The sequence below is a fragment of the Xiphias gladius genome, chromosome 9 (genome assembly GCF_016859285.1).
Source record: "Xiphias gladius isolate SHS-SW01 ecotype Sanya breed wild chromosome 9, ASM1685928v1, whole genome shotgun sequence".
Classification (NCBI taxonomy): domain Eukaryota; kingdom Metazoa; phylum Chordata; class Actinopteri; order Istiophoriformes; family Xiphiidae; genus Xiphias; species Xiphias gladius.
In genome coordinates this window covers 18,758,596-18,781,787 of record NC_053408.1, presented here as the reverse complement: position 1 = coordinate 18,781,787, position 23,192 = coordinate 18,758,596, and the positions used below count along the sequence as shown (strand labels likewise).

At 39.0% G+C, this 23,192-nt stretch overlaps 1 protein-coding gene across 2 annotated transcripts in view; it reads right to left on the bottom strand.

The window, feature by feature from the left end:
- LOC120793987 (urotensin-2 receptor) overlaps positions 1-20,274 on the bottom strand; it is a 50,304-nt gene extending 30,030 nt beyond the window's left edge. For both annotated transcript variants that reach the window (XM_040134485.1, XM_040134486.1), the window contains exons 1-3: positions 19,781-20,274; positions 17,912-18,627; positions 15,712-16,090 (exon numbers count right to left, since the gene is read on the bottom strand). In XM_040134485.1, coding sequence (XP_039990419.1) covers positions 15,713-16,090; positions 17,912-18,625 — 1,092 coding nt within the window. In that variant the 5' untranslated portion in view covers positions 18,626-18,627; positions 19,781-20,274 and the 3' untranslated portion in view covers position 15,712. The remainder of the gene's footprint in view (positions 1-15,711; positions 16,091-17,911; positions 18,628-19,780) is intronic.
- Positions 20,275-23,192: the final 2,918 nt, after the last annotated feature.

Sequence of the window (23,192 nt, the reverse complement as noted above, 5' to 3'; positions counted from 1 at the left end):
AGTGCATGCTAGGGAGTATATGTAAACAACTTAATTTGGTGGACTAAGCAAAACCTCAGGTGGATATTAAGGTTATCATCCTTAAAATTTTCACGATCAAACTAAAATTTTCATACAATTTATAGTCGGCCTTTTATCAGCAATTTCCATTCTATGTATTTACATTATTTAACCAGAATATCACTCAGAGAGCGCAGACCTTCGCCGAGGCCAGTTTCAAACAACATACACCAAATTCAGAGATAAAAATTCAAATTCATAGTAAATTATCCGGATCTGCCCCAAAATTCTGCTCTGCAGTACAATTTACTTTAAAGGACAACACAGGCCTTTTTTTTTTCACAGCAGACATTTTGACCTGTCACAGCCTGGCCCACGCTCCATCCCTCCACCAAGTTCTGTGCAAATCGGTTCGCTAGCAGTTGCGTAACTAAAAAAACCAACAAACACACACGGTTGAAAACATAACATGTTTGGCGGAGGTAATTACCTCTCTGTATGATGGTTTTTATGGTTAGTGGCGGAGTCTGCCACTGCTCTGCTGGTTCCAAATTGCCTGCCTACGCATGAGGGATTCACAGGAAACAATGCATGCATGTAATCCAGCATTACTGTTTGTAATGTCATCTCAGTGATACCAGTCTAATTGTTTATAACTGTAAGTCAAATTTTTTTAATTAAAAAACATTTTTTTACAGGACTGCTACATGCTACAGCCCTGAAAATGATACTAGACTGAAACTGATAAATGTGTAATTACACTGAATTAATGATAAAAAAAGAAGGGTTAAGAGTTGATTTACAAAATTAATTAGATTTTACAGTGTAGAGGAGTCTGGTATTAAGAAAACATGGAATGATCTTGGAAAGTTATCAGGAGCTCATTCACTTTTGTTGTAACAAGTGAAAGTTTGGATTTTATTTAAATACTAACAATTTTTATTTTGAAGTGCTCAGTTTGTTAGTTATGCCCAAGAACACAAGTTGGCTTTGTTTAACTGCCCGCATACTTTTAGTGTAATGTAAGTAGTTGAGGAAGAGAGAAAAGCTGTAGAGCTAGATTACGCTTACAGACTGCTGTGTGAGCACATATCCACACTTCCTATTGTTTGTACCAGCTTTTTCTGACTGCTATATGACTGTGATTAATTGCTCCAGATTAGCCCCTGCAGAGTGCATCCTCGACAAACAACCACACACAAATAAAAGCAAATACATCTTGCGCTCACTGTAATGGAAGATCTTTTTGTTCCCATGGATACCAGTTCAACCCTGTACTTGTGATTAGAACAGAAATTCAAACATGTGAGTGGAGCTTCTCGGTATCCCTGTTCAGCCTGTCCTTCGGTGAGCCTGACCGATTTTCTGTGTATGAACAGGGAGATGGAGACACACAAGACAGGCAGCTGGACCCAAAGAGGGATGGAGATGTAGACAGAGAGAAACGAGAAACAGTAAAACGGGATTCAAAACAGGCACAGCAGTGGGTGAAAGAATTCATTGGAGTCTGGAGAAGGAAACAGTGTGCACTTTGTTTCAGGACAGTTTAAATAATACATCCTCCTCATTTCAAGTCCAGTCTCAGATACATGATCAAACATGCTCCTGCTGCCAGGAAAAGGCTGGTGAGTGATGACGCTATCAGGTCTTAACCCTGCCTTGCCTCGGGGACGTCATTACAGCAGAATGCACGAGATTCAGAAGAATCCGTTTCCATGATAAATAATGCACTCATTCTGACATGATGTCAGTGATACTTCAAAATCCTGATCCTGTGCCAAACAATGTGATATCTCATGGACAAGCAGCCAAGTCTCCCTAGGAACTGTTCCTATATGACAGCTCTGCAGTACAATTTACTTTCAAGGACAACACAGGCCATTTTTTCAGCAGACATTTTGAACTGTCAAAGCAGAAAAACTAATAACATAACTAATAACATTACCAATGGCTTTATTCAGATGTAGGGTTAGGGTTCCAGAGTCGTCCTACGGCCTAGAAGGACAATTCAATTTCATGGAACCATCACTAACATCCCTACTTAAACTTGTGTTTTTTTCCCACTATGACAAGTTACTATGTCTACCATGAAAAAGGCGTAGTCTATGTATGATCATATGTAACATCATGTTTTTAAGTTTTCTTCAGTATCAATGCAATCCAACTATAGTTGTCTGTACATCCACGGATACCTTGCAAACTGGAACTCCCGGTAGCTAATTCTTCTTTTACTTTTACCGGTGCCAATTTGCCAAAAAGTAAATAAATATAGGCTATAAAGATGTTCTGAAAGTAGTGCATATTCTACGAATACTACATTTTTGTTCAGTTATGGGAATTTTCAAATACAGAATGGAGCATAAATTTCACACTCGAAATTTGGACATAAATTAAATGGCAGAAAGTTAATGCAGTGCATTACATCGTAAATTTGATTGTTTCATAGCCCCATTCATTTCCAGTTCAGTAAGTTGTGTGCTGTTTATGGAGAATAGATGTTGGCATGGTGGACGGCCATGGAACAAACTTATGGCACAGTCACTACTTGTCATTACAAGGATTGGCATATATTTTTTGGGATAGGTTCGGCTTCTCAGAAGGGCCTTCAATCGGCACGTTTGTGGTATTATACATGTTCAAGGAGGTAGAAAATATACATACCGGAACAAAGGTCTTACACAGTTTTTTCCTGCTTGTCCACATGTTTGCCAAACAAAGTAAATATCGAAATATGAACTAATAAGGAAAATGTCAGTGTTCCAGGGATATTAGAATGTTGTTGGGACATTTTGTATCTGAGTAATGTCACAAAATGTCCTGAAATAACAGATTATCCTTGATTTTATAAGCCCTAATGTCTGTCTCTTTCCTTTTCTCGATATCTCGATTGTAAATCTTGTCTTATTTGTAGGGGGGATTATGGTTATCCAAACACTTCAGCTGTGTAAATATAACCATACCTTCTTTCTCTAACCTTAACCAAACAGTTTTAGTCATCTGATGTTAACTATTAATAAGTATTCTAATTATTTGGAGTTTTGCTGAATCATCCACTATCAACCTCCTGTTTGGTCAGTGGGTTGGGTTGAAGAGACTTGCTATTACAAATATTTACTCTCAGTGGACACCACTTTTGACCGTTATTTTAAAAGGTAAATTGCTCTTTTCACAAGCTCAGCATTCATCCCACGACACCAAACTGCACATGGAAAACTGATGGCTCCGCAGATCGCATTGCTGCTGTTACGAGGCGCAATAATAATTCACATTGATTGAAGCAAAAAGATATTAAAATGCCAAATTTCTGTCACGGTTCTCTCACTTAGAACAATGTATAACAATTTCCACTGAGCTGTATCATCCTCTTCTTTTCCATTATTAGAAGAGGAAAGGGACACAAAGGGAAAAAGCAGGAAGCGAAGATGACAAGAAAAGCCAGCTGCAGGATTTAGAGGTGTTCAATACAGTAGACATGGAATAAGACGTATAACCACACAGCTAATTTTTAATGTCTCGGTGCTGCTTATGTAAATGTTTTAATGACCCCCCCCCTAGTCTAGGTTGCCAAACTGTGTGCAGATGCCAGACGCTTTTGTCCAGGGTCAGAGGATAAGTATTTACAAGCATGTGTGCAGCCGAGGACCTGAGGACTATAAACATACACAGCTGTCCTGGGTCAGTCACATTGCTCAACACATATACACATAAACACACACGAACAAACACACACACAAACACACACACACTTGTAGACACACACATCAATACTTTTACACAATCCTAATCCATATTCTCCTTAGCTTCATCACTCAAATGTCTCTTAAACTCATCTATGTATAGCCTTGCCAGCTTTTCTATTCTTCACCGACCCAAAAATTTAATCTATTTTCTTATCTTCTCACTGAATCTATTTTTTGCGCCCTCCATTCCTTTTGCATCATTCTTTATCATGACACAAGAAAAGCAGAACAAATCAAAAAAAGGGCTCATCTCACTGTTAAAATGCAAACCATGTTCTCATCCTCTCTATGATTCGTCTCCTCACCCTTATTTCTGTTTTCCCTTATTTTGCCTCCACAAGCTCCAAATCCTCACAGAAGTAGCCGGTAACATCTCCTGAAATGCCTAGGGGCAATCAGGCAACTGCCCTTTGGCCCCCTGACGCCCAAGGTACAGGATTATCTGAATTTAACAAAACTACAAAAAGAAACCAACATGGAACAAATAACCGCTAGATTAAAAAAAATCTTGATCTCCTAGGAAATATCAGTTGCGTCTGTCAATAAATTATATGTAATTTGATTACATGCAGATTTGTGAAAGATTTTGTACCAGTAATTACAATATCGACTACGACAGATCTTGCATTAATTGATTATATGATTTTGTCTGAACAGACATACCAGGCACAGGCCTGGGGTTGTCTGAGAGTTACTGTTACTGTTAACATTTCTTGTTGGAAAGTCAATCGAATGACCACAAAGAATCACAAAATGACCACAAAGAAAGGCAAAACAAATCCAAAGCGATACCAAATGACCCAGAGAGATGCAAAACAGCCACAAAGAGGCACTAAATGACCACAAAGACATACAACACCTTCAAAGAGACACAAAGTGACCATGAAGAAAAGCAAAATGTCCAATGACTACATAGAGATGCAAATCAAAAATTGACATTAATTTATTACCAGGACTGTAAATGTGAGTCTCAACATTTTTTTACTTATTTTACAAATGTCCCCCCTTCTTTAAAACTGTGATCCCAATGTACACAATGGACTTACTGGCGTAGTGTGTGAATTTCGACGTGGTAGTGTTGTCTCAAATCAAACATGGCGGTTGTGCACTTACCAGAAATGATGATTACGAAATTTGACCACAGTTGTTGCCTGCCAAAATATCTACCATCTGCTTTGCTCACTTGCCTTAAAAATTAAGGTTTTACTTTCTTGTGTGCGCCCCGTTTCAGGCGACATGGACATGACACTGCCACCGGTGCTGACGACATGGCAGCACGCCAAAACTTGCTGCCATTTTCACAAGTTGGAAAATAGGTTAGTTGGTGGTCCCTCCCATTCTGCTACGTAGCCAAGATGGCGACCAGTGAGGGTGGGAGGTGTCCAGCATTTCCCACTCAACTTTTTGACCATCATGAGTACACCATCCAGGTACTCATAGTGTACTGCATGTTGCCATGTTTGTCAGTGTGAATGCACTTATGCACTCAAGACATTAAGAGTAAGTATGGTAGAATGTAAATTGAGTGTTAGTCTTGTTGCAATATGTAAGCGTACTTATACTGAAACACAATCATGCTAAATATGAAATGGTAAGTGATGAATTTTATTACTGCAAATTAATAGATAGCTTTGTTTGTTAGCTGGCAAACTGCCCCAGAAGTCCACTATGAAGCTGGTCCAGGGGATAAGTTCCGTGGGGTTCTGTTTTTCGATTGGAAACATAATTTATGGGAAATTAAAGTTTATTTAGAAAGCTTAAAGAGGTTTGGGCTGCTTGCCCAGACATACTCTACTTTTTGCCAGAATTCCTTTTCCTGAATCTCTGCTATGGAGATGCAGAGTTAGCATGACACATATGTACTCAGACTGAATACAATTATGAAAATAAGATCCAAGTTGAAAAACACTTTTCCCTATTTTACTTATTTAAGTCCATGCCCACACGATGCATATTACTTAATAAACTTTTGTAAAATCAAACTGCCTTAAAACAACTAACACAAAAACCTGGATCCACGATAGTATTCCAGCATAGGGATTGGTTGGTGTCTGGTTGTCTGAGCAAATGACAGATCTGCCATCTATAGTGTGCACTGTAATTGATGGGGGGGGCATAAATAGGGGCCCATCCGTGCAGTTTACTTAGAGGTTACTGGGAAAATTGTTTCCGCTGGGTCTGAACTGAACTACAATTGCCAAGTAGAAACTGAATGAATGCAATTCATACGCTGCACAGGTAGGCCTGTACACTGCATAAACCACATAAAAAGTGTGGAGAAAGCAGGAAATTGATACCTATGAATCTCATAACTTTGACATCTCAGCTATCATTTAAATGTGAAAAATGAAGGTCTTTTCAACAATGCTGAAATGTTTGCAAGTTGAAGTGCTCAGAGCAAGAAAAGAAAACTGAAAATACCTGCTTACACTTACTGTCACCCGCTGGAGTATCCTATCATCACTTCCTGCCTGCTTAAACTCTGCACAAACTTTCATTTATTCCCAATTCATATGAGATGTCTGACTGGAATCTGGGAAAGAAAAAAAGAAAAAAAACCACAGTGCACGAGCTCCTTAGGGTCAACTGCTAAAATGTATGTGCTCTGATCTAATGAGGATAAGGGAGTGTGACCCAAGAAGAAAAGAAAAGCACGTGTAATGCATTTATTTGCATTGGATCATCAGAGGAGCCAATGTTTCATCAGTTTAGGACCTCAGCTGACATAGGGGGGCACTAGATCAATCCCATTCGCTACATAATCTTGTAGAACAGCAGTGGAGGCTGAGTTGAGGTGCCTATTGATCAGAGTGGGGACTTTCCCAGACAATGCAGCCTATAGCTATTACATCCAGAGCTTCCTATCACCTATGATGAGAGGACAACAGCAATCCTTGTTTCCAATTCCCAAAATGAGCCATGTCAATGTAATCAGCTTTCAGATATATGGCAGCGAGATCAATAGTCGTTTTACCGTCATGAGTGAAAGAAAAGAGTTACTGTGTGTTTCTGGACGACCTTTACAGAGGTGACCTCTGCTTATTTCTGCCAAGAGACCCTCAGTCCAACTGCTATTTCATTTGCCAGCTGAGATGGAAGCTCTATGTGAAAAAGCGCTATCAGATGATAGCCAAGTTAATGAGTTCTCTATCAATATGTCTACAACATGCTCAAGCACAGCCTTTGATAGATTGGGGTGGTTTCAAAGCGAGGCTGACGTGTGCAGCTCTAGACATGGGATTAAAGCAATTATAATTAAAGATGAAGCATGTCCGGTCTGTGAGGGAATGATTATTTCATAGCCATCTCTAATAGGGGTCAAGGCTTCCCCCGTTGGAAGGACTTTATGGGACAAGATTTGTGCATAGCTGCTTGTAGACAGTATGAATATATACAAATCTGTGTGATTTGATAGCCTAGATGATTTACGCCAACGACCCAGTATACATAAATCTTTGAGGCTTTTTTAACTTTGGCATTAGACTATGTTAATATTTTCAACAAGACTAAGAGTCTGCATCCATGCTGGCAGCTCCGTGAGGCTTCACAGTGTTGCTTTGAGCTAAATGCTCTGATTATCAGGCTAACATTCTCAAATGACAATACTTACAAGCTGATGTTTAGAAGGTATAATGTCCACTGTATTCACCATCTTAATTTAGCACATCAAAGCATGCTAAAATTTGCTAACAAGCACTAAGCACAAACTGGAACCCAAAAGCAATTCAGAATAAAAGTCATTTTATATTTGCTTTTTTGCGAACAGGTATTTTTTAAGAACAATTTAGAAATTTATTTAACCGAGGGACGTGCTGGTAGACTGCAGACTGATTTTAAAAGATTATCCATGAATATTAAGACAATGGCGGAGATTTGAATATATATTAGTATGTTATGAAAAGTTGCTATGAAAAATAATATTTGAATAATACAGAATTAAGGTGAAAGATTGTATTTGCTAGAGAGTATTCTGCAAAGATGGCTCTTTCTCTTGTAATTTTTGAATCCATTAAGAGTGATGGTATTTCATAGAGATCCTAAGGATTGGTATTAGAGCTGATTCCGGTTTTGGCTAAAATAAAGCCTATCAAAATCGGATTCTTTATTTACTTTACAGTGCTGTGCTTGTCTGCCTTAGCCTGCTGCTGTTTGTGACAGCAGAAAATGTGTGTCAGTGTGAAAAATTATTTGGGTGTACCGGTGAGTGACTGACAGTGAGTTCTGACACTGAAGCTGGCAGAACACACAGTTTCCTTACAATCCGACGCTAACAAGTCTGTTATCTATCCTCTATTTTTCTTATTAGCAAAGAGCAGTGCACAAAACGTAATTTTAGCTGGCGCTGTCTGTCACTTTCACTCGGTAAAATGACACCCATCACTGACAGCAGGTCATATCAGCTTTTGCTAATTAATGTTAATTCTGAGATTGACTTGATAACAGGCTAAAACTTGTTTCTGTGAGCCGGTGTCTCTTCTCAGTCAAAGATTATTTGTGAGGAAAAAAGACTGCTCTCTGTCAAACCATCTGTAATAACTCATAGCACATCAATAATTTTAGCTTGTAAAAAGGACGTTCAGTATTTGGATTTAGTACCTCGTGAAAAATAGGGGTTCCAATTTAGTAGCTACATCTATTTTTTTCAGTGTAGTAGATACATACTTAATCAACATTTAGGTAAGTATAAGTATCGAATTGGACTCAGTATTGGTATCTGCTTATACCCAATACAGATGGATTTGGATTGGGACTTGGGCCAAAAATACTTGATTGGGATATCTCTAGTATTTTGTAAATAATACTTTTTTAAAGAAGACAATAATGATAATTGTTATTGTTTTTTTTGCACGTGGCATCTGTGGTGATTCATCAAATACATATCCGTGATCAATGAAATGTGTATATGATCTTAACAAAAATGTTTGATGACAAAGAATGGTGTACAGGTAAAGAGATGTGCAATGTGTTTTAATGTTCACGTACAAAATTTTGTATTGGTGATAGCACTAGAGGAAGTCAGAGGATCACCAGAGTCAGACGGGTTCACTCTCTGGGGACCATTAATGTTTGTACAGCATTTCATGGCGACCCATCTAATAGCTGCTGAGATATTTCTGTCTGAACCAAAGTGCTGTACTGATGGTCAGACAAACATAGCCATTCATACAGTCATGCCATGAGCAGGGCTAAAAACACTTGAAAGCAAAGGTTCAAGCTGTAATCCTTGAGTTCCCCTTTGCAATTCAATTTTTTTTTCTTTTAGCTCACAGGCACTAAAGGATTGTTCCCGGGAGCACAGCCAACATTAATAAAACACTGGAAGACAATATTTTAAAATTAGTGAATACTATTATTAGTGGCTACAGGTATGTAGTGCTCTTGTTGTAGTAGCTTGTTTAATTTCTTGTATGAATAATTCACCTTCTTTATTCAGACACAGCTGGCACAGAGACAAATATGACTTGAAAATCTCTTTTTTTTAAAATTAAAATTTCCACTCCTTTTGCTGACTAATTTCCTCTCCTTATCTGGGAGGAAAAGGGAAAGCATTTAGACATGTCACTACTACAATGAAAATCCAAGACATATTACTGTGTTTGGGGAACATGCAACATGCAGTGGGGGTTATTATTAATCATATAGTCACAGATTATATAAATGTTATAGGTCTCTCTGTGTGTATAATAACCCAGGCTAGAGTTTTTTTTCTTTTTATCCAGATACTGTTCTTGTGAGCCTTTTATTGTGCAGATAATCTATACCAGTATAAAATTTGCCATAGATGGGAACAGGTTATACAAAAGCAACTGAAACAATGTCCTCATCCCCTCTAATCCCTGTCAATTTCCTGGGAAAATTTAACTGCACATTTCAGGGTCATCTCAGATTTGAGTGTATGGGGAATATTTATTCTTTATTTGTATGGAAAAATTAAGGTTGTTGAAGGGGAGATACCATATACCCTTGCTGCTGCGGTGAATATTAAGCCACAGCCCAATAAAATTGGGATATAAATCACTTGTTTTCCACAGTAACTGCTAAAAATGACTTGTTCCTACCATTTCCTGCGTCTGCTGTCTGCTTCCTTGTGTGGGCCGACGCTGCAGTAAACATGCGATGCTATCAGCATGCATTAGGAGTTTGGGCACTTCCACATAGCCTGCTAGGCATTGGGCACCCTGTACACTCAGGAGTTTAGCCTGCAACTTTTTATTGAGGAAACATTTATGGACCACTTTAGAATCTAGCCCAAAACCATATTAGCTAGCAATCATGCATTGTCAAGGGGCTCTTGACTTCCAAGAGCCCCTTTGTTGCCACTAAGGGCAATGAAAGACGTGTGGAAACCAATAAAAAGAAATCAGGGTGTGAGTTTTAAATGATTTTAAGAGTAGACTGAAAGTAAAATATACAATTCCATTTTCACGACCCACTGAGTTTTCCAGTAGCTCACTTATTCTGAAACTGATTTTCCAAAGGTGCTGTGGTAAAATCTCTCTGAGCCAGCCTTCGTACGCACCAGTTTCCAGTAGTCACCGAAAGTGTGCAGAGCCAAGTCTGAGGTGGCCTCTGAGGAAGGGAGGGGAAGCTGTTGCTATCAAATGATTAAAAAATTAATAATGCATAAAATGTCGGTGTGGAAATGATAAGATTTTGCCTGGTTTTATACATTTTTAACAGTCAGCTTAAAATTTATCTATAATAGAGATAATACATTTTTACTTTGCAGACAAATAGCAAATTTATATCACAGCATTATGCTCAAAGAATGCAGTCTAATCTGTGATGCTGTTCCCCCAGGTCATTTAACTGCAGTGGCTGTAATTCCACAGAAGGACGATATAAAATCAATCCACACTCTCTGTTTGATATTATGGCTTCCTTTTTTGCCTCCCATGTCCCTCACTATAAAAGCAAATGAAAGGATCTTCCAGCTGGTGGGTTGCCAAGTCTGTGATAGTTGTAAAATCATGCTTCGTTTCTCCAGGACACATAAACTGCTCATATGTCATTATAATTAAAAGCTTGTACTGTATATTATTATTGGTAAATTAAAACAGCAATTTGATGTTTTTTTAACTGTTTGGTTTAAATCAGAGCATTTTAGGCCAGACTGTGCTAGCAGTGTCCTTAGGAGAGAGAATGGGCTGAGCAACGACCTTCAGACTCGCATATGAGCTGTACATAAGAGAGCAGCTCTGTGTGCAGTCGTGCTGCATATCTAGTTTATTGGTGACTAATGTCATTTTAGAAAGTTTATTAAAAAATGTAATCATTTACCTATTGCATATAATCCATTGAAAAAGTAATGTAAATTAGTCAACAGCAAAGGCAATTATCTACATTACATGCTTCGTTACTTATGTTATCCAGCCCGGCTCAGTCAAAGGTGCATTTGAACAACTCCAAAGCCTCCTTCATCCAGTTTTCCAGAAGTTCCATCCTCACAGTGAAGCCAAAGAATTTACACACCCTCCAACCCTGAACAAAGCCCAGCTGGTGTCTAAATGTAAACTAACCAGTGGCAGACATTAGCAAGCCAGCAGAGATGACACATTGAAGCTAGGAGGTGCATTGGTATTGCTAAAGAGGTTAACCACGTCCCACAGCACCAGTCCCCGCACTAAGCGAACATGTCCCGGACCAGTCAGTACACTAAACTAACGAAATTTCTATCAACCCTCCATCAACCTCCCATAAAATCTGGCACATGCTAACATGCTGAACTTCATAGCAGAATCGCATTGTCAAAAAGGAGAGACGGCCGAGAAACAGCCAAAGAGGAGAAGGTCTGAAGAGCAAAAACTGGAAAAGAAGATCAGGCAAGGGCGAAGAGCCGCGTTAACATCGTGAGGCTTTTAAACAGTGGAGAGACCTCCAAGAGTTGAAAGGCATGAAGACGGATGCGGAGGTTGCTCTGTTTCTGCTTGAGAGGTGGCTAACAATAGTTTTCCTATGTTTCACAGAGCCAATAGATCAGCATTGTTTTGTCCCATTTATGTAATAGCTAATCCCAACTGGTTAGTTAGCAAGCAGGTACCTGTGTCACTTTTTTGTGTGTCTGGTAGTTAAATTACTTTCTCATGAACATTCAGCTTTCTTTCTAGTTTGCCAAGATATGGCTCTGGTGCTATTTGGACTGATGCATAATTTGAAATGATATGCCAAGTAACATTACCTTCCTTGTTAGTTTAGGCACAAACCTACCGTCCTCTCTTCTGTAACTGTAGTTTTCTAAAAACAATCTAAACGACTAACTCGCGCTGGTTTTTACTTTGTTGTGTTTTGGAATGCTATGTTTGTGTAAATGTTGTTTGTTTGATGACATACTATATGATAATGTTTGTTTTACTTCAGATAGTATCCACTTCCATGCTGTACGAGATGCTCTGGATTCCACCATATTTTTCTCTTGGTCAGCTAGCCCAGTTGTTACTGTCCTTGCCTTGGCAAAGAGTGTGCCTGAATTTGGCGGGTAGAGCTTCTAAGGGAGGGGAGTATTTATTTTGCTGTTGAATTAGAATATCAACAGTCTTTGTCCAGAATCGCTTATTCCTCCTTTAAATAAAAAATATGAAATGTGGGTGTTAATGATATGGAGCCATTTGAAGGCACCTTGAGCTTATCTGAGTGACAAAAGTAATGTCAGAAGTAACGTTACTAAATACTTTTTCTGTCAATAAGTAAGGTGATGTAATTACTTTTTTCAGTGAGTAATATGTAATGAGTACCTGATTACCTTTCTCTTGCCCAACACTGATACATAATATATTACTGCCCAACACTTGAAAAATAAAGGTTGTCATTAAAGCACACACACATTGTTGGACTGAGAGAGGTAGTGATGGTGGTCGTGAGTGTATTGGAGACACTCTGTGTATGTGCGTGTGTGTCATATTCTGTGTTTGGTTTCCGTGTGTGCAGGCACAAACATGGGGCCATTTTCCCTGCCCTTGTGAATTATGGTAGGTGTCACTCAGCACATTGTATTCCAAGGCAGAGAGTGGTAATATATGATTCACTGCTACTCTCTCTCTGTAGGCACCCTGGACACACACCACCCAGTAATCAAGGGTAAAGCACCACCAATATATTAGCTGAGTGCAATGTTATGAACGGGATTTTAAATATGGGCCTTTTCCTTCTTTTTTCCCTCTTGTGGGATGATATGGAATGTAAAGTGATATTATTGTGGAACATAATAATATCATAGACACATTTAATTGGAGAGGCTGTGTTAATCTGGATGGACACAGCAGATTGACACAGCACATGAGCCACATTCTTAAAGTATTAATTTAGTTATTCATTTAGCAGATGTTATCATCTGAAAAATCATATGTGTTGTGTCTCAGCTGGCCTTTTTCACCATGTGACATTTATATGGTTACACTGACAAACTCTCTAAGTGGCAAGTTAGTGGCAAGTGTGTGCTTGTGTGTATGTGCGTGTGTGTGTCCTGCCACCCAACCCCATCCATACGCCCCTCGCCCTATTCTTCACCCTCCATTTCCCTCCTCAGCACTATGTTTCAGTCCTCCATCTTCCTCTGCAAAGAACATTTGCGACCCACATCTAAAACCAATTTAATGTATGAGACAGACTGGCAATCACATACGTAAATACGGACAAAAAAGTTTGTATATTGCAAAAAAAGTGGACCACCTGGTAATGGTTTCAAACAAGATTCCAAACAAGGGCCATCATTCAGTCCTTGATTTGTGTAGTAATACGGACTCTTTAAAAAGACACTTCTGTAATTTAAAATCAAAATAAGGCAGAATCCGAAGAAAAAAAACATTGTAAAATAAATAGGAAAGCAAAATCTTAAGAAGGGTCCTTGAGGCATTATAAAATAACAACTATGAAGGATAGTATTTCAATTGGGTTAATAATAGGGTAATAGGGTTACTTTGTGGCTTTCTTGAGGCAATAGGAATATCATGGTTAATACTCAAGCCAATTTAAAGGTAAAGTCAAGCTCGAAAATCTGATTATTATTGTAAATTTTGATACTGTGCATGTAGAATGAAGTTCCCCATGATTAATGTATTTTTTTATTTTTACTTTATTCTAAACTAGGAATATTCAGAAATGTTTACCAATGGTATTACAGCAGATTATATGTATGTATGTTATATGTATGAGATGCACATGTTTGACCTGGTAAAAGTATGTATAGTAGTATTATCATGATCTGAGACAAATATCATTGCAAATTTTTTATAAATTTTCTCAAGATTTGTTTGCAATTTGAATTGTGATTATTTTCTATGAATTGAACGAGAGGTCTGTACTTGGGACTTACATTAGACTTGATTTTACCAAGCATACTGTATTCAAAATCCTACTTGTACATGAATGGGCTTACATGAAAAAAAAAAGGCAATTTCTTGTTGCTGAGGTTCTCCAAGTGTTGTATTTTTAAAGCAGTTGGAGAAAAGTCAACTTCCTAGAAAACTTTCCTAGCTTTCCATATAAAACAAGAACATTTAGCAAGAGCATTTAGATATTACATAAGTGGAATACTTGACATTACAAAATGTTATTTAGATATAATTATGATATTCAAATGTGGTGCAGTATTTATCAATAACAGCTACATAGCTTGGCAGTAATATTAAACTACAGTTGTTTGCATGTCTGAAAATCAGTTACTTTTAGTTAACTGTTTCAACCATTTATCCAATTATCAACAGTTTCGACCTTTCTGCTCACTTGTTAAGCTAACTCCTTCACACACTCTGAACACGTTGTGTTACAGCTGACTTAATATGATGGGTTTTTTTTTGCCAGACTGATGACCACTGTTGACATCACCGCATTGTGGTTGTACAAGCTAATGATCTGTGACATTTTAAGCTTTGACAAGCTTAAAATTGTGCTATGATGCGCCTAAAAGTTTAACTGGTACATTTCAACAAGTCTGTTTGCCGGTTGTTAGACATTTACACACAAGTACCGAGCTATCTTAGCTTCCTCTCTTAAAACTGACAGGACGTTATTCCCCAGATCTGCCATTTTGAAATCAGCCAAGAATAAGTTATTGGGTTTTTTGGCTACTCACAATTAATGCTGATGAGCTACAGCTGAAAATTTCAAATTGCGATTTTGAATATAAAATCCATTAATTGTTCAGCTGTAAGGTCCACCCACTGTTCTACTGTGAGATACAGTTGAAATCCCTGGAAAGCTAGTAAGTTACACCGTGTAATTAATGGTCATGACAACAGTATAGTGGAAGGTAGCAACATACTGCCAGTATGAAACCAGGATGGACCAAGATAGATGATAATTTACAATTTCTGACAAATGAACTGGCATAGAGTTGAATGAATATGTATTGTTTTTCTTCAGGCACGGGAACGGTTTTTCCTCTCTATGCACATATAGGTGGAAGTGTACGATTGGCTCATGTTAAATATGACTTTGATTTATTCATGCTTTGTGCCCCTCGAAGAAGTTAAACAGTTCTCTGAAACCAATTTGGCACAAAAAAAGTTTATTGAAAAAATCAAGCCCCATCCTGAACCTTATGAATTTCCCATGCAAATGAATATTTATTGTTGTTGAACATGTTTCAGCAGCTCACCCAATTCCATGTATAAACATCAAGAGGCAGTTGTCCCATATGGACATGTTTACACTGCATACCAGGAAGTAGGAATCCTAAACAGACATGTTTTCAGAGGGCCAGAAATCAACGCCATCTGTAATCACATAACCCATCACAACCAGGCTTTCCTCTGATAGAAAACACCAACACATCTGCCAAGTCTAAAGCATCCAAGGGCTCCCTGGCTGCTGAATCATAATTGTTAGTAGAAAGATGGAAAAATATTTCGGAAATTAGTGCAGCAATAAGCTATGTTTTCTTGAAAGTCTTAGGATGCATTTGAAATATTTTCATGTTTGGTTTGGTCATCAGCTACCAAAATCGCAAATGTTAGTCAGAGAAATCTGCTCCTACCTCACAAACTGCTGTTATGAGCTCGCAGGGAGGCTGTGTGCGTGAGCATGAAGCTCTCAGTACATTGCTGACTGCTTGAAGATGGTGACCTGCGAGGTGAACGCTGAAAACGACTCCTTCTGTTGAAGTAGCTGCCAGTTGTCCAGGAGCGCTTGTGCTTCCTCAGGTACTCTTTGTAGTTCTTGGTGAGCAGCGTGTAGAGGAAAGGGTTGATGCAGCTGTTGGAGTACGTCAGACACGTGGTCAGGTAGTTGATGTTGCGTTTGGCTTTGGTGGAGAGGGACAGCCTAGGGTGGAACTGATCCAGCAGCTGCCAGATCCAGAATGGCAGGAAGCATGCCCAGAAGAGGAGCACAATGGTGAAGATCAGGTATAGCACCTTTAGGGAGATAAGACCAAATAGAGGAACGATTAATGAGACTCAGATTTCACTTAGGCTAGTTTTACAATATAATGTTAACAGTTAAGGGCTGACAGAGCTGAAGAAAACTCTTTCTTCCACAGCAGTATGACAAACATTTTTAAGTGCTCCGAAGAAGCAATGAGCTAACGTAATCCTCCAACACACAATAAGATTGTTAAGCTAATTGTGAGCTAGTTGACAATGTTCATAACTTTGCGACAGACTGTCTTTTTAATCTGATATTTTTGGTGGTTGTAGTAGTGTCAGGTAATATGACCTCAAAAATGTGGTTATGTGTACCTTACTCTGAGAAATGTATAGTAGGTTGTGTGAATTGATCAGAACCATGACTTAATATTTGCCTTTACCATAGCCAGTATATCTACCAAAAATTAAAAGACAACAGCTGAAATGGAACAAACAAAAAGTGTCATAAGATCAAATACATAGCCTACTATGCTTATATTAACATATCATAACCTCAGTTCTGTGAATGTTGTTGGAACCTTCAAGTGGAATCTTTTGGTTTTTATCACTCATACACTGCAATTTTTTTTTTTTTTTTTTATTTTAATTTTTTTTGCATTTGACATGTTTTTGTCAGCAAATCAGGTTGACCTTTTTCATATCTTTGAAAACTGACTCTAGTTAGGGGTTGAGCTGCCAAGACAGATTTTTCTCCAGTGATCAGTGCTATGAAAGCCAGGGATAGCTTTAGAAACCCTGGCTCTCTTGCACCAGCATGTTGACAGCATCGGACCCTCTGTTACACAGCACTGAATTAGTTACTCCTGTATCAAGAAGCGGCACTTTTAAAAGTTGGAAAGTCTGCATTCTCTTTTGCTCCAAGTTACATCTAATCCCTATGAACAGTCTTTAATGCAAATGGCAGCATTTGTCACATTGTTAATCACACTGATAAGACAAAATGTACCCATATTAAGCCTTGCTATGAGGCGAATCCGAACAGGTTTTGTCTCAGTATGAGCGGAGAGCAAGAGAGGAATGGAAAATAAAAAACCTACGACAGGAGGGAGAGGATTGATAATGGAATGCTCTAAGCAGAGAGCCAAAGTGATGCTGCGATGGTCATACACTCTTAAATAGCAACTGTTTATCAGCCATGATGACAGTGTTGTTGGCAAACCTATGCCCAAACAGAAGCAAATGCAATTGTTGTGAGAACGAATGTCAAAAGAGTATGAGCTACAGGATACAGCACCCCTCCCTCAAGAACTAGTAGACTCTCCATGAGGAGTATGACCGAATCATCAGCCTTGGTGAGTGGAATTGGGTGGTTGGATGGGTCAACAAAAGGTTAAACCACTGTTCACTTCATGCCAACAGTCAACATTTTGTCTTGTGTAACCACGATTATTCACCAGTCTTAACCAATTAGTTATTTTTAACCAAACTTTGATATTTCATTAACCTAACCAAGTTGTTTCTGTGCCTAAACCTAACCAAATCTTAACCATAGAGGTGTCAGATCAGAAAACGGTTTTACTTTTGTAATGGAGCTTTTGGTATGATTTTGGAAGGCACTGGCACACAGTATATAAATGCTTATATATGTTGTTTTGGAGGGCATGGACAAACAGCAATTTTTGACCTTTAACTTGGAGGACTTGTGAAGTTTGGAGTAAAGTCGTCATAAATGAGTGAGCAAAAACGTGCAAATATTCAAAGCATAAATCTTTGAAAATAAGTGGGAAAGCCTAAAAAAGCACCATCGGAAAGTGTGTAAAGAGAACCACTTGTATCTCAATAAAATATACTATCTTGTGATGCACTGACCTTTTGATTGGGAAGTTTGTTCGTCTGTTTGAAGGTCTGTGTCTGTGACACCCAATAAGTGCGTGCAAGCTGGGTGTAGAGATAGCCAATAATCAGTCCTGGAGCGACAATGCTAGTGCAAAACAAGAAGGAGAGGTAAACCTTGTAGGAGAGTGGGGACAAAGTGGACTGACACATAGCTTTCTTGCCCACTGTCATTAGCTGAAGGCTCACAATCATTGGTAGGGCCAGGATGAGAGAAGCTGCCCAGACCAGCAGAGCGAGGGCCTTCCGATAACTTTTAGATCGCTTGACTGTGTCAAGTGGCTTCAGCACGGCAAAGTAGCGCTCCGTGCTCATAATTGTCAGCGTGAAAATGCTGGCATGCATGGTCAGGAAGTCCATGCTGATCAGAATCCGACACCCTGTGTTCCCAAAGTACCATCCCTTCAGGAAGTGTGTGCAGACTACGAAGGGTATGGTGAGAAGATACAGCAGATCTGCCAAAGCTAAGTTTATGATGTAGATGTACATAGAAGCTGCATTCCTCATGGAGTGGCACATGACCACCAAGGTGTAGATATTCCCCGAGACTCCGACAAGGCACATGATGGAGAGAATGGTGCCGATAGTAAAGGTGGCGACTGGGTCCTCATGTGAGTTCAGAGGGGGGTCAGTGGAATTGGCGCCCCTTTCCACGAGGACTCCTACAGGCTCCATGGACACTGTGGTCATCTCTGGATGGGTGAGAACAGAAATGTAAGGGATGAGGGTGGCAACTTTACAGAAAAATTACATTTAGTCTTCTAACTTGGACTGGTCCTTGGACTATTATTTCATTGAAGTTGATCTTTGAAAAATGGAGACTATTATAGTCAGAGAAACTATTGAATATTGGCCTCTTAATGAGCTTGCTTTCAATAGAAACTTCTTGTCAGGCTCCATCTCTACTAGTCATTTTTAACATCTTCATTTTTCAGTTGAAGTACTTTGCATGTTTATAGAGGTGGAGACCTATCATGGCCAACTCATATTGAGGAAAATGAAATCTCCCATTTTACTCATGGCTTGGAAAGGACCTTTGAAAATATCTTCCAGTTCCTGACAATTCAATTAATTTTTTTATTTTGAGTAATATAAAACACCTTGAAGTAAAGTATGTTCTTGTAAGACTACACAAGTTTTCCTAAATGCTTCATGAAATGAGATGTTGGACACTTACTATCTGTGTCTGACCTAAGGTTTTCAAATGGCATATTACACATCTGTTGGGACTGAATATGAACAGCATTTGCCACAGTCTGATTCAAATATAGGTGTGCAAAGCATTTGAAAAACAACCTTACAGCAAAATATATAACGAGAAATAATCTGAAGGTTGCATTTTGACAAATCTTAAGCAAATCTTACAGTGAAATAATTTCTGATGGAAATGAGAGCAATAGTTATTGGGTGATATTCTATCTAAGCATTATTTGTGTCAGCAGAATTTCTGAGGGCTGATGACGAAATGGGCAAAATCATGCAAGTTTTTGCGACACAAGCACTGGGCGTATGTTAAAAAACAGAGCCAAATGTATCAGAGTTGATGCAACTGTTTAAGGAACACAGAGAACTTTTTAGTCGGTCAAAATTTCCCTTAATTAATACCAAGCTGTCAAGCCTCAGACAGAAATCGCTGAGAAAGTATTTTTCCTTTGCGACTTTAACCGTTCCAAAATCATTAGGGCAGAAATGAAGTCAGACGAGGTTAATCATACATTTCAGCCCTCGCTAATAGACCTGTCTGGTATGCTCTGATAAGCACAACAGCCCTTAGTCCATGCATGTAAATATATTACAAAGTGAAAATTCCAAAGTAATGTAGAATATAGAAATATAGAGTCTTACCTGGGCTGCCTCCTGGGACAGAGGGGTTCAACACTCTGCAGTTCCATCAGCCATGCTTTGTCTCACTTTGCTCCTCCAAACTTCGCACATACTGCAAATATTTCACACTCCATAAAAGTCCCAACAGATTCTACAGAGTATCTGAGAGGTGAAACACACAGGTGGAACAAAAGGAAAAAAAAATACAGCAGTATACAGCAGTCTCGAGGGGGGGAAATAACCTAAATGCAACAACATCCACTACAACAAAAACCCCTCCATTGTTGAGTAGTCTCTCAACAGTAAATAAACCTATCCAAAGTGTTTAGATTCAAGAGAACGGTAATCTGATAAAAGCCTTAAAAGTTCTCTTCCATTCCCTCTACCCTTTGTGCACCTTGGTAGCATCCATACACTGGATGTCAGCTGTGACATCGGCAGTTGAGAAATTTAAGAAAATATAGAAAACGAGAACATCAGTGAAATGATGATGAGAAATGAGGATCACAAGCTACAGCTGGTTACGGAGAATCCCCCCTTTGAGTGAGAGTAGGAGAGAGAGAGTGCCAGAGGTAGTGAGGGGAGAGCAATGGGACGGAAGAGAGAGAGAGACAGGAGTGTGCTGCTAGTGAGGCACTCTCGCTCCAAAGCCCAGAGTGGGAGGGAGAAGACGGAGAGAACGGTTAAGAGAGAGGTATGCAGGAAATGTGTTCTGCTCTCTCTCTCACTCTCTAACCCCTGTGCCATCTATTTCCATGCAACGGGGGCGTGTGCCACACACTGATATGTAACACTGGGACTTGAGACACATTACACACTGACAGAAAAAAACCCACTGACACAAACAAACATGCAGTATGACTTAATAGCTAAAAAGACTGCTAACTCTGCCTATTTGTTCCAATGTGGAAATCCTGTGTTCATTACTTTAAATGGAATGTACCAGAGCCAATGTCACCTACCATTGCGGCAATCCTCCTAAGCACAGTCATCAAACATCATCTGCTGCAGGGGGTGGGGGGTTGGTGGCCCATCCACACAAAACAATGTCTTTGGCCTTCTGTCGCTGTTCATACAGGCTACAGAGGAACAATGCCTTAATAAAGATTGATGCTACAGAGGAATCAGCAGTTTCCTGCTTGTTCCCTTCCTGCCATTTTTAATGAGTAACATTAGAAAAGAAATACAAAATGAACGCATCAGTGTGAAAAAAATGTTTTAATGTGATTATGTTCCAAATTCAAATTCTTCTGATGGCATACGTTTTTGTTTCTAAGATGGGTTCAGAGTGACTGAATTTTAAAGGCAAATATTTTGCATATATTTTTTGTATATAAAGCTAATGCTAAGACATAAGTAAAAGCAGTAGAAGTGGATAGATGCAAATTCATGCTCGGCTGTGCAAACTGAGGTGAAGATTTTTCCATACGATTGTAAATGTTTCCACTAAATTATATTCTTTTTCATTTTATCAAATCCATTTTCGATACTATCTATGGCCAGAGTTTTTTAAGTTACAGCCATTAAATGTATTTTCACTTATTAGTTACCTTTCTGTATAGTTGTAATCATTGTCAGTGGCGGAGTCCGCCACTCCTACGCTGGTTTCAAATGGCATTCACATGTTCAAGAGATTCACAGGAAATGACACATGCATGTCATTTGTGTGTATGTGGCTATCCCACGTAATGACATAATCCAGAGGAGTCGGTCCTGGGCATTTTGAAGACAAAACGTGTGATTTATAAAGAAGACATGAAATCGTTATCATGCAGTATGACAGTTGTTCACCTTCCGGGAACTGTATGATTTTGACAGTGTTACCACCAAAATAGTAGTCTTCAAGTTCAGATTGAATGCACGTTAACAAAAATTAAACATGTTAGTTAAAGATGTTAAAAGTTAAAAATGGTGCAGTCTACGTGTTGCTTTAAGTCCCTTCATCTCACTGTCTCCAGTTTGGTTTCATTGGTGTTGGATGTTGGGTGTTAGACGTGTTCAGTAAATGTATGAATCAATCTTTAACACCGAATCTTTAAAGTTAGCCGAAAATACCGAATCTGAAGTGCATTTGAATGGTGATGCGAAAAAGAGAATGGACCACATGACTCCAAGTGGACTGAAGTGAACAAAATGATTGAAATCAGCAGAAGTGATTAGTAATTTGCATCTCTACAAGGGATGCTTAGGTACTTGGCTTTCTTTCTCAGTGTCTTTTTTGATACTACCTTTGGGTGCCAAAGTCAGAAATGTTCAAATTATTCCTGTGAGGGAGTTCAAGATGGGCTCCCTTGGTGTGAGAATAACAGATGGTTTTAGTTTTTACCCTCTCAAACTATTGTCAGTTTTGTGCCATGTTTGATGCCTGTTTTGAAAAATCAGCACCAAAACAGACGCCAAGTGGGAGAAAAAAAATCCAATCCAAACAATTCCGTTTTCTTGTTAGCATGGGAGGCTAACACGAACAAACTGCTCAGAGGGCAGTCAGTTCAATCCTATTTCCTTTTTTTTTTGCTTGCTGATATTGCCATTTTAGGTTACAGCCAAGCAGCCACCAAATTTATGGGCCAAACTGTTGTCAGTCTAAAACCAACCACAACGATTTACAGCAGATAAATCTCAGTATTTGTAGATAGAAATGGACTCTGTTGGTGTGCAAATAACCGATGGTATTGGTTTTTATCATCTTGAACTGCTGATGGATCAATTGGGTGCTTTATTTGATGCCTATTAAAAATTCCTGATGAAGAGTGGGAGAAAAAATCTGATCCATGAATGCCAAAATTTGTTATTACCAGTAGGAAGGTAAAGTGATCAGTCTTTCCTAGTGGGCAGCTTGCAATCAACTCAGCCTGATGTGACTGCACCTTTATCCCCTATTCTGTCTGTCATTTTCGACTTATCTGATCAGAGCTGGCCTTCAGGCAGACAGATTTTATGCAGAAAGGGCCACTCAGACAAGCCTTTTATGCTCCTGTATTTACAGCTGTAACACTTTAACTTCACAGGTCAGAATTTCATTTAGAACAACAGAGTCTCTCTTTGTTTCAAGTCAATACATTCAGCCACCAAAGAAGCCGATAAGCTTTCGCGGTTTTCAACCAGTGCCCATGTCGTATTCATGAAACTACAGCAAATGTATATTGGCAGCAGGATTAAAATGCAAAAACGGTTGCTGGAAAAGACACCTGGGATGCACAAGTGAGCCACAAATCTTTCTGGCAGCATGCATTCACCTCTTCGACCAAATTAAATGCCAAAGTATTCCTATCAGAGTTAAGCAGATGTAACTGGATGTAAACAATTCAGTTGAAAAGCAAGCAGGCCTTCTCTCTGCATTCTTCACAAAAAAATTGAAAATAAATTATCGGCTGTTATGTAATACCCTGTTCTCCGGGAATGTGTGTGTGTGTGTGTCCGGGGGTTTATGTGG